A 16,463-nucleotide genomic window follows, 5' to 3' on the forward strand; every position below is an offset into this window, starting at 1 on the left:
CTGGTTAGAGGTGAATTCTAAATAAATCACTGACGGTGTCACCAGCAAAGCACCCCCACACCACCACACCTCCTCCTACATGCTTCACGGTGGGAACCACACATGCGGAGATCATCATTTCACCTACGCTGCATCTCACAAATACACAGCGGTTGGAAACAAAAATCTCAAAATCAGACCAAAGGACAAATTTCCACCAGTCTAATGTCCATTGCTGTGTTTCTTGGCCCAATTAAGTCTCTTCTTATTATTGGTGTCCTTTAGTGGTGGTTTCTTTGCAGCAATTCGACCATGAAGGCCTGATTCACGCAGTCTCCTCTGAACAGTTGACGTTGAGATGTGTCTGTTACTTGAACTCTGAAGCATTTATTTGGGCTGTAATTTCTGAGGCTGGTAACTCTAAAGAACGTATCCTCTGCAGCAGAGGTAACTCTGGGTCTTCCTTTCCTGTGGCGGTCCTCAGTTTCATCATAGCGCTTGAAGGTTTTTGTGACTGCACAAGTTGTTGAAATTTTACGGATTGACTGATCTTCATGTCTGTTGTTTCTCTTTGCTAATTTGAGCTGTTCTTGCCATAATATAGACTTACCAAATATGGCTATCTTCTGTATACAATCCCTATCTACCATTCCAGTGTTTAATTGCTATATTGTAATTACTTCGCCACCATGGCCTATTTATTTCCTTAATTTACCTCATTTGCACTCACTATATATAGACTTTTTGTTTTATTTTGTTCTACTGTATTATTGACTGTATGTTTTGTTTATTCCATGTGTAACTCTGTGTTGTTGTATGTGTCGAATTGCTACGCTTTATCTTGGCCAGGTCGCATTTGCAAATGAGAACTTGTTCTCAACTAGCCTACCTGGTTAAATAAAGGTGTTCTCAACTAGCCTACCTGGTTAAATAAAGGTGAAATAAAATAAATAAAAATAAAATCTTATCACAACACAACTGATTGGCTTAAGAAGGAAATCAATTCCACAAATGAACTTTTAAGAAGACCAGGACATCATGAAGCTGGTTGAGAGAATGCCAGGAGTGTGCAAAGCTGTCATCAAGGCAAAGGGTTGTTACTTTGAAGAATCTCAAATATAAAATATATTTTGATTTGTTTAACACTTTTTTGGTTACTACATGATTCCATGTGTGTTATTTCATAGTTTTCATGTCTTCATTATCATTCTACAATGTAGAAAATAGTAAAAATAAAGAAAAAACCCTTGAATGAGTAGGTGTGTCCAAACTTTTGACTGGTACGTATATACTAGGCGGTGTCAAAGGAAGGCCCAAAAATGTGTCAAAGACCTCCAGTCACCCATCATAGACTGTTCTCTTTACTACCGCACGGCAAGCGGTACCGGAGCACCAAGTTTAGGTCCAAAAGGCTCCTTAACAGCTTCTACCCCCAAGCCATAAGACTGCTGAACAATTAACCAAATGGTCACCTAGACTATTTACATTGACCCCCCCAACACACACACACACACACACACACACTGCGGCTACTTGCTGTTTATTATCTATGCATAGTCACTACCCCTACCTACATGTACAAATTAACTTGACTAACCTGTGTCCCCACATTGACTCGGTACCGGAACCCCCTGTATAGGGCCTCGTTATTGTTATTTTATTGGGTTACTTTTTATTGAATGTTTTACTTGAGTTTTTTTAGTAAATATTTTCCTAAATCTATTTATTAAACTGCATTGTTGGTTATGGGCTTGTAAGTAAGCATTTCACGGTAAGGTCTACACATGATGTATTCGGCGCATGTGACAAATACAATTTGATTTGATTTGCTAACCTGCATTTTCATTGGCTTCACAAATCTGTCAGTCATGCTTGCCCACACCCTCTCAGAATGCAGCATGGGGGAAAGAATGTAACACAATTAAGGAACTGTAGCCAGGCAGAGTGTCTTTATCGCCAAACAGTCGTCGTTTTCGGATGATTGAACTTAAGGTGAGTGTTACTAATGATATTTAAGAATGATCAGTCTATCGATCTGTTTTTATAAGGACTACACATCTGACGGATATTGTGAGGAGGTTGGGGGGTAGCTAGCTAGCTAACCACATTGCAGCATCGAGACGCCACGTTAGTCGTTAGCAAAGTTGCTAACCAGAAAGCTAGCAGTAAACAGTTAGCTTGCTGATGTTACGTGGTTATTTTTGTTAGCTAGCTAGCTACCCATTCAGTGTCAGTTTTCAGTTGTTACAAATAGATACATGTAACGAATAACGTTAACTATTATCCTTCATCTAAAGCCTGTTTGTTTATCGGATAGCGTAGTAACTAAAGTTACGTGTTTCCAACTCGGATGCTAGCTAACGTTTGCCTCTCCGTGACCCACAGTACTCCGCGTGGAGACATTTTGACCAGACCAGGTTCGACTAGCGACGATAGACGGGCTAATTACATTGCCTTGGTCACGTTGGCTAGCTAAATAGCAAGTTAGATACACAGATAAGTACATACTGAACGAGGCCCCATAACAATTAAATAAAAATGTCACAGAAATTGCAATGTATTTGGCTCGCTTTGCAGATTAGTTAACGCTTGATGGCTAAGCTAGCTAGAATGTCTAGTATCTAACCTGGCTTGCTAGCTACTGACTTACTATGTAACGTTAGTAGTTACTGCAGCCAATATGGCTGGCTAGTTAACTTGCTCTGTCTGTAAAATCTTTGCTAGCGACTTCGTCGCCGTGTCTTATTTAGCGAACTAACAATCTACAAACACATGTTAACTTTGCAGTAGATGGCCGGAAGCTAGTGAACTATGGTATTGTTGTACTTAAGGGGCAGAGCGCGAGCTAGTAAACAGTATATTACCGGAATAGCTAGGTTAACTTGCTAGCTACACTTCACAATCCCGTGCATAGTTTTTTTTGTAAACACTGCTCAAGTCTCAGTCAGGGAAGTTGGCTAGTTTCCCGACAGTAGTTCAGTGTTTGAAAATGTCCATGTCCAGCAATGGGACTCGCTGGGTTTATAGCCGATGTTAAGACTTCAGATTCAGCGTCTTCCATGCTGAACCTCCTAGTCGAAACATATGGACGATTTCGATCAGAAGCCGGTTTGTAATACTAACATTTAGCTATTTGTGGCAAGTAGCTAATGCTGGGCATACACCACACGACTAATACAATCGTAACAATTTGGATGTGCTCACATTTACATGTCTCCTTGTCCCAAATCTTTAATTCCATCAATCTTCAACCCCAGGACTGTGGTGCTCACATTACACAATGATTCCTTAGTTGATCCCCCTGCGTTTCTATTGTGGTAGGGAAAAATGCCGACACGCTAACGTTGAGCTGCTTTATTAGTGTTGAGATAATGTGTACATTATTATGTGCAGAAACATCCCAAAAGACATGGGTGCACAGAATATGGATAATAATAAATTAGATTTTTTTGTTTTTGTCATGGTAGGACGCAATGTAATATTGGTGGAGTTTGTTTTGCATGGCCCGGTGCCCCGGGTGAGTGGAGATTTTACTTAAAGACCCTTGGAATCTTCTTAAATGGGCGAACTTTGCTAAGCTGGAGCACCTGACCATGTAAAATGAACCCGTCCATTGAAATGGCATCCACCAATCAGTTTTCCATCACCTTGGTCCACACGGTGCGGGTTGTTGTTGTGTTCCTCTTCGCCATCATTGTTTTGGTCTCACATGCTGAGTGCTCATTGGGCATGGACTGCTGCCAATAGCCAATCGCATCATAGTACTTACTGCTCATACTACAAGATGGCAAAATGGCGTGGTGTATGTTCGGCATAACCAGTCTCGTTGTTGTGGGTTATTGCCGTGCATACACTACACGATCTTTGACACATTTTTGCCATCCCAGACACATTTTTATGTTCGAGATGAAATCCTATGAACTTGGGCAAGGATCAGGTCATTGGGACTCGTGTAGTTTGAGCGGGTCAAGGACACACTGATTTTGGCTGTTCCGTTCTCCAGAACCCCGGTGGGATGTCCTGATTTAATATTCGGGCACAATTTAGTTGTATCTTGTAGTATGAGGATGGATACGATGCGATTGGGCACAGCATGTGAGACCCAAACAATGACGGCAAAGATGAAACCAACAGCTACCACAGCCACAAATTTAAAATGGTCTGTATTGTAAAAAAGATTCTGAATACAACGTGTTTTTTGGTCTTAAGAATAGTAGTAGTAGGGTTTAATATCAGATGTTAAGATGAGAAATGGGCAGGATTTACCCATAATTATGACAGATTGGTAGAGCTGTGGAGAGAATGCAGCTGCTTAAATGTTACATTTTCACCTTCAAATCCCAACCATTTGAGGGTCTGTATTTTGCCCCTCAGTCTCTTTTTCTGATGTTGTTTTGCTAGGGTTGCAAAGGGTTGGAAACTTTCCGGTGAATTTGGGGAGTTTTGTGTAAATTCATCAAAAAGTTAGCTTATAACAGCAGACCTTTTTTGTGGGATACATGTAAGGAAATTCTAGTCTAGTGACATATTTTGGTTAAACTATGCCCAATCCAATGGAATTGCAACCTTCTGCATTGCGTTCTTCCATCACATGTACAGCTGATTCTGAAGATCTTGCACACTAATGAGATGCTATTGAACCCACACTACTACACTATCTGAGCCAAGGACTACATGCTTTCTGTTAAGTTTTGATTACAATACTGGGTGGGGTGAATATATTTTATGACATACATCATTTTAAAAAACTAGTAAATTGTAGCCTACAGCAAAGTGTTTAAATAATTTCTAACTTATGAATAATTTCTGCTTGTTAGTTTTAACTTGCTTGAGTCTACTGAGTGTTAATTCACCTGTTTCAATACATGTTTCATTTTAAAACATTTATCTTACAAAGGAGTTTAATCTAAATGCTTAAATAGTTATCTGTACATGGAATTGTATTTGTTTTTTAAATTCCTTTTTCTAATCTTTACAAGAAAATGCCATGGGCGCACTATCTGATGTGTGGAGACATTTCACTGCAGCTAATGTAGAAGGAAAAGCGGTGCACATTTGCAAATACTGTGCCAAATCATATGTAAAGAATGCAACAAAGATGCAGAATCATCTGGCCAAGTGCATTAAGTTCCCTCAGCGCTCACAATAAGCAACCTCTGACAAAAGTCTCTCTACTTCTATTTGAGGTGAAAATGATGAATCAGACACCTTATCAATAGCAACAGCTCATGGGCCTCCTGGAATCAGAAGTTTTTTTTTACTCATTGGAGGAACTTAGTCAGAGAAATGCTGCTGCATGTCTTGCTCGAGCTGTGCATGCAACTAGTTCACCTCTGATGCTCACAGGCAATGTGTCTTGGAAGAGATTAATGAATGTTCTTCGCCCAGCATACACCCCTCCAACCAGACTACTTATCTACTCATTTGCTGGATGCAGAGTTCAACAGAGTTCAAGTGAAGGTCAAGCAAATCATAGAGAAAGCAGACTGTAATGTAATCATCTCTGATTGGTAGTCAAATGTTCGTGGGCAAGGAATAATTAACTACATCTCCACTCCTCAACCAGTGTTCTACAAAAGCACAGATACACGGGACAACAGACACACCGGTCTCTACATTGCAGATGAGCTGAAGTCAGTCATCAATGACCTTGGACCACAGAAGGTATTTTCACTGTTGACAGACAATGAAGGCTGCTTGGTCTAAAGTGGAGGACTCCTACCCTCACATCACACCCTTTGGCTGTGCTGCTCATGAATTGAATCTGCTCCTCAAGGACATCATGGCACTGAAAACAATGGATACACTCTACAAGAGATCCAAGGAAATGGTTAGGTATGTGAAGGGTCATCAAGTTATATCAGCAATCTACCTCACCAAGCAAAGTGAGAAGAATAAGAGCACCACATTGAAGCTGCCCAGCAACACCCGTTGGTTGGGGTGGTGGTGTCATTATGTTTGACAGTCTCCCCAAGAAATAGCCATATCAGTCTGCCGATTATGGATAGCCCCGTCAAGAGGATCATCCTGGATTATGTATTTTGGGAGAGAGTTGTTAAGTAGCCTGAAACCTATAGCAGTAGCCATTGCACGGATTGAGGGAGACAATGCCATCCTGTCTGATGTTCACTCTGCTTGCAGATGTAAGCAAATAAATCCGTACTGCCCTGCCCACTTCACTGTCGCTCCAAGCAGAGGAAACTGCAGTTCTGAAATACATCAAAAAGCATGAAGACTTCTGCCTGAAGCCCATACATGGAGCAGTGTACATGTTTGACCCCAAGTATGCTTGCAAGAGCATCCTGTCTGGTGCAGAGATCAACAAGACCTATGGTGTCATCGCTACTGTCTCGCCACCGTGGCCTGGATGAGGGCAAGGTTCTTGGCAGTCTGGCCAAGTACACTTCCAAGCAAGTGCTTTGGGATGGAGATGCAAAATGGTAGTTGTGCCAGGTTATCTTATCAGCCACCAGGTGGAAGGGACTTTGTGGATCTGAGGCTCTTTCCCCTGTTGCCTCCATCATCCTCCAAATCCTACCAATATCAGCTGCCTCAGAGCGCAACTGGTCCTTGTCTGGGAACACACACACCAAAGCACGCAACATGATGACCAATACAGGGGTTGAAAAATTTGTGGCCATCTGGGCAAATGTGAGACTTGAGCCTGACAGTGAGCCGTCCTCAACAGGGTTGGAAAGTGAAGGTGAGGCCTGAGAGTTTTAAGTTCAAGAGGTGGACATTGAGGAGGTCCAGGGAGAAGACATGGAAGCCTGAGAGGAAGACAACCAAAGCTTTAGTTTCTAGACTATCATTTTATATGTATGTATTTTGAATTTTTTTCTGGGAGATGCGATGGATCATTGGCGATCATTCAATATTCCCTTTTTTTTTCAGTGAAATCATTCCATGTGAAGAGTCAACTCATTTAAAGTTCAATTCATAACTAAATTGTTTTTAAAATGTTCTATTGGGAGGATTTAATAATTTACAATTGTCTGTCTACTTATAAGGTGTATGTTTGTCTCCATGTGATATGGTAAATATATCCAAAGGGGAAGTATCCAATTCAAAAAAACATATATATTTAAATTAATATTAGTTTGCATATATTTCTGTAAATTCCCACAAAGTTTCCACCTCTGAATATTCCCCAAAATGTGCAACCGATATTTTGCTAATAATAATGTGCACACTTATAAAGGCAGTAGTTTGCTGTTTGCATGTCGGCATTTTTTTGTTTGCAAACCATAATGGAAAAATAGTTTTTATTTTATCTGATTGCCACCACAACTTTATTAATTCACTTAATCGATCTTACACCTCTCTGAAAGATGATCTATTGCCTCTGCAAACGGACTCTGTGTGAATATGGATCATGGGATGCTCATGTCTCCACCCTACCAACGGGAGTCGTTGACCCAAAGGCAGGTGACAAGCTTGGGTCCAAAATATTCCCATAGAAATGCCTTGGGCGTATTATGGCGAAAGTGAGACCTCTCACTTCACCTCTTCCTCTCTGATATGGCCTGGGGCTGCCCCCCCCCCGCCACATGAATGATGTCATTACTGGTTAAAGAGCGAGCACACACTTTTATAAAATAAGTTACTTATATGCAGATGTTGTTTATCACTACAATAAAATGAGTCCCAATTGGAAGGGAAGGGAATATTGTTTGCCATCTGAAGCCCCATGAAATCAGCCAAAACAAGCTCAACTCAATGCATTCTCTTACTCCTATTCAATATGCATTCCCCTGCATTGTGAATAGGCTACATCTTGATTTGACCAGTTTATCAATATATTTACCATTGAAATAAATGAAGTCATAGTCAAATTGATTGTATACTTGATTTAATTAAAGCATGCATGGATGTCTCTGAAAAATGTTGATGTGAAAAAGTTCAAATGTGTTTATTGCCCTCAGGATGCCTAGTGATTGAACAGCCAAGTAGCTGAGTTTCTGTCTGGAAGTGCCATTCTGTGACTTAGGCTAATACGCCTTTTGTTGCCGTGGTATCATTTTGGTATTGACTATTGTGATACTAATCCTGGTATCAGTATCTAAGTAAAAAGCCTAAAGTTTTCTTGATTGTGATGTCATTAAAACCGTATGTAGTGTCATGGGTCCACAGTGTCTCTGACAGTGGTATAACATTCTGTGTGGTAGCCTCACCTATATGGTCTAATGGTTGGGTAGAACAGCACCCCTATAGAAACGGTTTGGTGAATAAACTGAAAATCCCTGTAGGTGGTCCACCCATTTACATCTCACTGTGGGCTGTGTGATTGTTAATTCTATCAGTAGCAGCACATGAAGGTTAGTCTGCCCTTGTGCGTGTGATGCTGCATGTGCAGCCCCCCTGCTCTCCTCCCTCAGCTACGTCACTGCCAGATCTAATGATGAGTCAGGCTCCCTCCCTTTTCTCCGTCAAGTGTGGGTTTGAACAGAACACTGCTCTGTGACTGGTCCATCCTGTGTCTGTGTGCTGTTGACCAAGAGCTGTTCCCTCTCCCCGGTGTGTTTCAACCCCTCAATGGCAGCATGCTAGTGCATCACTAACATATAGCGCTATAGTTTGCTGGTCGTACATCAAGTTGACGCAAGGTTTGTGTAGCAGTCCTTTGTTTATCTTTTGAGTTAACCTGTTGCGACGACCAAACCCGGATCCGGGATTCTATTTATAGACCTAAGCTCATTACCATAACGCAACGTTAACTATTCATGAAAATCGCAAATGAAATGAAATAAATATGCTAGCTCTCAAGCTTAGCCTTTTGTTAACAACACTGTCATCTCAGATTTTCAAAATATGCTTTTCAACCATAGGAAAACAATCATTTGTGTAACAGTAGCTAGCTAGCGTAGCATTTAGCATTAGCGTTAGCATTAGCGTTAGCATTTAGCAGGCAACTATCACAAAAACAAGTAAAGCCTTCAAATAAAATAACTTACCTTTGAAGAACTTCTGATGTTTTCAATGAGGAGACTCTCAGTTAGATAGCAGATGCTCCGTTTTTCCAAAAATATTCTTTGTGTATTAGAAATAGCTCAGTTTTGTACATCACATTTGGCTACCAAAAAAAAAAAAAAAAAAAAAAAAAACGAAAATTCAGCCCTCAAAACGCAAACTTTTTTCCAAATTAACTCCATAATATCGACTGAAACATGGCAAACGTGGTTTAGAATCAATCCTCAAGGTGTTTTTCCACATATCTCTTCAATGATATATCCTTCGTGGAAGCCTGGTTTCTCCTTGCTCTCAAATGGAAAAATAATTGCACCTGGCTTTACGCTCCAATTTCGACGCAGGGACACCAGGCGGACACTTGGAAAATGTAGTCTCTTATGGTCAATCTTCCAATGATATGCCTACAAATACGTCACAATGCTGCTAACACTTTGGGGGAACGACAGAAAGTGTAGGCTCATTCCTTGCGCAATCACAGCCATATAAGGAGACAATGGAAAACAGAGCTTCAGAAATTCTGCTCATTTCCTGGTTGATGCATCATCTTGGTTTCGCCTGTAGAATGAGTTCTGGGGCACTTACAGACAATATCTTTGCAGATTCTGAAACTTCAGAGTGTTTTCTTTCAAAAACTGTCAAGAATATGCATAGTCGAGCATCTTTTCGTGACAAAATATTGCGCTTAAAACGGGAACGTTTTTTATCCAAAAATGAAATAGCGCCCCTAGAGATCAAAGAGGTTAATGGAATGTAGCCTATTCAATCATTCTCATGCTGACTATTCCAGCTAGCCAATTTGGAGTAGACTTAAAAAACATGTATTTATTTATATTAATCTTTATTTCACTAGGCAAGTCAGAACAAATTATTATTTACAATTACGGCCTACTGGGGAACAGTGGGTTAACTGCCTTGCTCAGGAGTAGAACGGCAGAATATTATTAATTTTTTTACCCTGTCAGCTCGAGGATTCAATCCAGCAACCTTTCGGTTACTGGCCCAACGCTCTAACCACTAGGTTAGTGGGGCAAAAAAATATTTAGTCAGCCACCAATTGTGCAAGTTCTCCCACTTAAAAATATGAGAGGCCTGTAATTTTCATCACAGGTACACTTCAACTATGACAGACAAAATTAGAGAAAAAAAAATCCAGAAAATCACATTGTAGGATTTTTTATGAATTTATTTGCAAGTTATGGTGGAAAATAAGTATTTGGTCACCTACAAACAAGTAAGATTTCTGGCTCTCACAGACCTGTAATTTCTTCTTAAGGAGGCTCCTCTGTCCTCCACTCGTTACCTGTATTAATGGCACCTGTTTGAACTTGTCAGTATAAAAGACACCTGTCCACAACCTCAAACAGTCACACTCCAAACTCCACTATGGCCAAGACCAAAGAGCTGTCAAAGGACACCAGAAGCACCAGGCTGGGAAGACTGGATCTGCAATAGGTAAGCAGCTTGGTTTGAAGAAATCAACTGTGGTAGCAATTATTAGGAAATGGAAGACATACAAGACCACTGATAATCTCCCTCGATCTGGGGCTCCACGCAAGATCTCACCCCGTGGGGTCAAAATGATCACAAGAACAGTGAGCAAAAATCCCAGAACCACACGGGGGGGACCTGGTTAATGACCTGCAGAGAGCTGGGACCAAAGTAACAAAGCCTACCAACACACTACGCCGCCAGGGACTCAAATCCTGCAGTGCCAGACGTGTCCCCCTGCTTAAGCCAGTACATGTCCAGGCCCGTCTGAAGTTTGCTAGAGAGCATTTGGATGATCCAGAAGAAGATTGGGAGAATGTCATATGGTCAGATGAAACCAAAATATAACTTTTTGGTAAAAACTCAACTCGTCGTATTTGGAGGACAAAGAATGCTGAGTTGCATCCAAAGAACACCATACCTACTGTGAAGCATGGGGGTGGAAACATCATGCTTTGGGGCTGTTTTTCTGCAAAGGGACCAGGACGACTGATCCGCGTAAAGGAAAGAATGAATGGGGCCATGTATCGTGAGATGGGCCAAAATACCAGCAACAGTGTGTGAAAATCTTGTGAAGACTTACAGAAAACGTTTGACCTCTGTCATTGCCAACAAAGGGTATATAACAAAGTATTGAGATAAGTATTTGGTCAATAACAAAAGTTTATTTTCCACCATAATTTGCAAATAAATTCATAAAAAATCCTACAATGTGATTTTCTGGATTTTTTTTCTCTAATTTTGTCTCATAGTTGAAGTGTACCTATGATTACAGGCCTCATCTTTTTAAGTGGGAGAACTTGCACTATTGGTGGCTGACTAAATACTTTTCTGCCCCACTGTATGACAGTAGGTATAGATATGAGATATGCCATAGACTTCTTTTATCCAAAGCAACTTAGCCATCCGTGTGTAGATTTTTCTCCTGGTAGTCGACCCCACTATCCTGGCGTTTTTAAGAGCCATGCATTACCAACTGAGCTACAGAGGACCAGTATCTAGCCTATTTCACTACTCAGTCCCATATTAAGTACAGAAGTGATGTGCAGTATAGCCTGTCTTTTACAACCAATTCTGTAGCTCTTCTTAGAGCATAACCAACCTGGCCTGTATTCAGAAACATCTGACTAAGAGTGCTGATCTAGGATCAGCTTCCATCTGTCTATGTATTCATATTCACTAGAATATCTGAAAGGCAAACTTATTTGAGATCAACACTCCTTCTCTAACGCTTTATGAAATTGGGCCCTGAGGTGAAAAAAGAATCAATGGTTACAACTGAATGAATAAAACATATAGAACACAGATTGCACTTGGAATAACTGAAGGCATTCTGAGGACATGTAACAAACAGCATGACTGTTACCACACCAGTCTTTCCTTTGTTGTGACAGTGGACTGTTGGGTGGTTGCTGGTTGGTATGGCGATGTCTTGATTGATGTAGGAATAGACCAAACATGAGTATATGACCTGGTAGACAGCAGTTGTGCTTGTGTCGAGTCTCTCTCCCCACTACACACACATGCACGAGCATGAACACACACATGATGCCCGCCTCCACTATCTTGCATAACAACCGAGACGGCTGCCAAGTCCCAGCCTGACTCCTCAGATACTCAGTCCTCTTGCCATAATATGCTGCTGCTCACATAATATGCCACTCTCTGGCCGAAAAGCACTAGTTCCATGCTTACAGCCCGGGTTGCCAGTTTACAGTCCGGGTTTACATTCTGGTTGCCAGTTTACAGTCCGGGTTTACAGTCTGGGTTGCCAGTTTAGGAATCACTGACAGGAAATAGACATTCACTGCTACAGTAGCCTCTCTCTCTGAGGGAACGATGACACTGCAGTGCTGTACTGTGGACTGGCTCTTGTGGATGTGCTACACAAGGTTGAGACCAATTGCTGCTCAGTAAGATTTCCCAGGTGTATTATTGTTATGGTATCATGACTTTTATTCCTAGGCATGCTGAAAAACATCAATATACACTGTGGAATTCAGTGTTTGTTCCTATGTGATTTAATTGACTAGTCTCAAACTGGCCTTATTGTGTGTAATTGTTCTGATTTTGTTTTATCTATACTGTAGGCTTGTGTGGATTATGTCTTCATACGTTTTTCTGTGTTCTACTTGTCAGTACCATTTCACCAGGTCAAATTCCTTGGTACATGTAAGCAAAGGTGATTCCTGAATCCCACCCTCTGTCTCATCCACAGTGATGCTCAAACGATGCCTATAGTGGACAAGCTCAAGGAGGCCCTGAAGCCCGGCCGGAAGGACTCCTCGGCGGGTGACGATAGTGACCTCAATAAGCTGCTGGCCTCCTCGGCCAAGAAGGTCCTGCTGCAGAAGATTGAGTTTGAGCCGGCCAGCAAAGGCTTCTCCTATCAGCTGGACAGTCTCAAGACCAAATATGTGATCCTCAACCCCCGCGGCAGTGAGGGGGCCACGTCGGGTCAGAGGGCCAGCACAGAGCCCGCTCAGATCAAGAGGCAAGGTAAGGCCGTTGACTGAGAAATGTACCCTCTCTGAGCCATTCAAGAGGTTTGTTAAATCTAGTTTTCACTGCCACAGAATTAACACACGTCGCTATTCTTAATCACCCCCACTGTCTTAACCTTTTTGGTGGTATTGAAGAACAGCTCAATTCACCATGAGTGTTTCTCTCTACTGGGTTTTTGGCGACGTGATCGAGTTTGGCTGAATTGTTGAGTTTGTCTGCTGAACTATTCTCAATGGCTTTTCTGAATTATCCATGCAATTTCTGTAATTAATCTCACTCCTCCATCCACCAGTTTCAGACAACCAGTGTGGGGGCCAGAGTGATGGGATCCCCGCCCCGCAGAAGATGCTCTTCCCTGGGAACAGACTCTCCATGCGCTGGGAGCGTGTCTACCGGGTGGGAGCCGGCCTCCACAACCTGGGCAACACCTGCTTCCTTAACTCCACTGTGCAGTGTCTCACCTACACACCGCCCCTGGCAAACTATCTCCTCTCCAAGGAGCACAGTCGTGCCTGTGAGTAGTTCAGTTGACCTCTGGTTACATACCTTTTTGAATGGCACAATATAGGCGTTGTAGTGCAAAAACATTAAATGGGTCAATACAAATCTTTTGCTTCTAGTTTTTGAGACTAAACAGGTCCCCTAAATGGACAAACATATTGTCTAGAAATGACCCCAAAGGTTGGATGGGAAGGGGCACATGTCCAACAGCTCTACTCCCATGAGTAAAAGGGGATGACTAGTCAGTTGTACAACTGAATGCATTCAACTGAAATGTTTCTAAAAGCATATTGTTTGCTTAAAAACAATGGGTTTGTGTGCATTCACAATATAAGAAATTGATTCATATTATGTCATAAGCCAAACAGCCAACATCTGACACACACAATAAGCAACGAACATATGTTTAAGAAAACTGTTGTGCTGGAAGTCAAATGACTTCCTCAGTTTGTTGGTGTAATGACGGTAACTTGACTTGGCCAGTCTGTTGGGGTAATGACGGTGACTTGGCCAGTCTGTTGGGGGTAATGACGGTGACTTGGCCAGTCTGGTGGGGGTAATGACGGTGACTTGGCCAGTCTGGTGGGGGTAATGATGGTGACTTGGCCAGTCTGGTGGGGGTAATGACGGTGACTTGGCCAGTCTGGTGGGGGTAATGACGGTGACTTGGCCAGTCTGGTGGGGGTAATGACGGTGACTTGGCCAGTCTGGTGGGGGTAATGACGGTGACTTGGCCAGTCTGGTGGGGGTAATGACGGTGACTTCACCTCATTATTCTATTCCTGTGCATTTCAGGTCACCAGTCGGGTTTCTGTATGATTTGTATAATGCAGAACCACATCATCCAAGCCTTTGCCAACACAGGAAATGCCATCAAGCCTGTCTCCTTCATCCGAGACCTAAAAAGTAAGTAGTGTGCTTCTTGTTTAGCTGTTTCCATCTTGAGTTGGCGTTGGTTTTTCAGAGTTGTAGTGGAAGCTTGTTTCTAGCAGCATTGCAGTTTTTGTTGTCCTGCAAGGTACATGATATTGATTGGCTGTTATATTCTTGATTTCAGTTTAGTTTCAGAAACACTAACCAGGTTTCCATCCGTCCCTTTTGAGATTAAAGTACGTCGGGGGGGAACAAATGTCCCAACGGGCCAGATGGAAACAGCAAATGTCACTAAACAAAATACGCTAGACACGGTGGGAATGGTTTTATGTCTAAGATGAATTATGTGAGTAATGGAAATGCTTTTATGTGCCAATATTGCTATAATAACATCATATTGGAGTCACATGATGACATGTTGTGTAGTCTTCCCACTACGACTCAGGAAACCGTAGTTTACTACAGATGAAATAAGTGATGAACTTCACAGGGTGGTGAAAGTACAAGGTGTTGAACTTGATCCTCCTTTCCAACAAATATCCAGGGTCTTTTTCTGGTCATGATCGATGTTTGACTGCCGTTAGACAATTAAAAATGATCTCTCTCTAGTCATAATAATCATCATGTAGGCTATACCCTCACTGTATCTATGACTGTGAGCTGTTGTCTAGTGCTCATGTGCCAAGACCAGAGTGGGCTCACTTCAGTATGTGTATATGTATCTTTAGTGACAATTGTCAGTAGAGTGAAATATGCGTTGGAAACCCATTTAACTCGTATTTATTTGGTACAGTTGAAGTTGGAAGTTTACATACACTTAGGTTGGAGTCATTAACTCCTTTTTCAACCACTCCACAAATTTCTTGTTAACAAACTATAGTTTTAGCAAGTCTGTTAGGACATCTACTTTGCATGACACAAGTCATTTTTCCAACAATTGTTTACAGACAGATTATTTAACTTATAATTCAAAGTATCACAATTCCAGTGTGTTAGAAGTTTACATACACTAAGTTGACTGTGATTTAAACAGCTTGGAGAATTCCAGAAAATTATGTCATGGCTTTAGAAGCTTCTGATAGGCTAATTGACATCATTTGAGTCAATTGGAGGTGTACCTGTGGATGTATTTCAAGGCCTACCTTCAAACGTAATGCCTCTTTGCTTGACATCATGGGAAAATCAAAAGAAATCAGCCAAGACTTCAGAAAAATATATTGATTCATCTTTGGGAGCAGTTTCCAAATGCCTGAAGGTACCACATTCATCTGTACAAACAATAGTACGCAAGTATGAACACCATGGGACCACGCAGCTGTCATACCGCTAAGGAAGGAGAGGCGTTCTGTCTCCTAGTGATGAACGTAATTTGGTGAGAAAGGTGTGAATCAATCCCAGAACAACAGCAAAGGACCTTGTGTAGATGCTGGAGGAAATGGGTACAAAAATATCTATATCCACAGTAAATCAAGTCCTATATCGACATAACCTGAAAGGCCGCTCAGCAAGGAAGAAGCCACTGCTCCAAAACCGCCATTAAAAAAGCCAGACTACGGTTTGCAACCGCACATGGGGACAAAGATTGTACTTTTTGGAGAAATGTCCTCTGGTCTGATGACACAAGAATATAACTGTTTTGCCATAATGACCATCGTTGGAGGAAAAAGGGGGATGCTTGCAAGCTGAACACCATCCCAACCGTGAAACACGGGGGTGGCAGCATCATGCTGTGGGGGTGCTTTGCTGCAGGAGGGTCTGGTGCACTTCACAAAATAGATGGCATCATGAGGCAGGAAAATTGTGCATAAAATAAAGCAACATCTCAAGACATCAGTTAAAGCTTGACCGCAAATGGGTCTTCCAAATGGACAATGACCCCAAGTATACTTACAAAGTTGTGGCAAAATGGCTTAAGGACAACAAAGTCAAGGTATTGGAGTGACCATCACAAAGCCCTGACCTCAATCCTATAGAAAATGTGTGGGCAGAACTGAAAAAGCATGTGCGAGCAAGGAGGCTTACAAACCTGACTCAGTTACTGTCAGTTGAATTTTGGCCCATTACTCCTAACTTATTGTGGGAAGGCTAGCTTGTGGAAGGCTACCCAAAACGTTAGACTAAAGTTAAACAATTTAAAGGCAATGCTA

The 16,463-nt window shown here is 41.8% G+C and overlaps 1 protein-coding gene across 1 annotated transcript in view; it reads left to right on the forward strand.

The window, feature by feature from the left end:
* Window positions 1–1,858: 1,858 nt before the first annotated feature.
* Window positions 1,859–16,463, forward strand: part of LOC139365171 (ubiquitin carboxyl-terminal hydrolase 36-like) — a 32,890-nt gene continuing 18,285 nt past the window's right edge. The window contains exons 1-4 of the mRNA XM_071102613.1: window positions 1,859–1,971; window positions 12,656–12,936; window positions 13,235–13,456; window positions 14,239–14,349. Coding sequence (XP_070958714.1) covers window positions 12,669–12,936; window positions 13,235–13,456; window positions 14,239–14,349 — 601 coding nt within the window. The 5' untranslated portion in view covers window positions 1,859–1,971; window positions 12,656–12,668. The remainder of the gene's footprint in view (window positions 1,972–12,655; window positions 12,937–13,234; window positions 13,457–14,238; window positions 14,350–16,463) is intronic.

Source organism: Oncorhynchus clarkii, chromosome 13 (assembly GCF_045791955.1).
Source record: "Oncorhynchus clarkii lewisi isolate Uvic-CL-2024 chromosome 13, UVic_Ocla_1.0, whole genome shotgun sequence".
Lineage (NCBI taxonomy): Eukaryota > Metazoa > Chordata > Actinopteri > Salmoniformes > Salmonidae > Oncorhynchus > Oncorhynchus clarkii.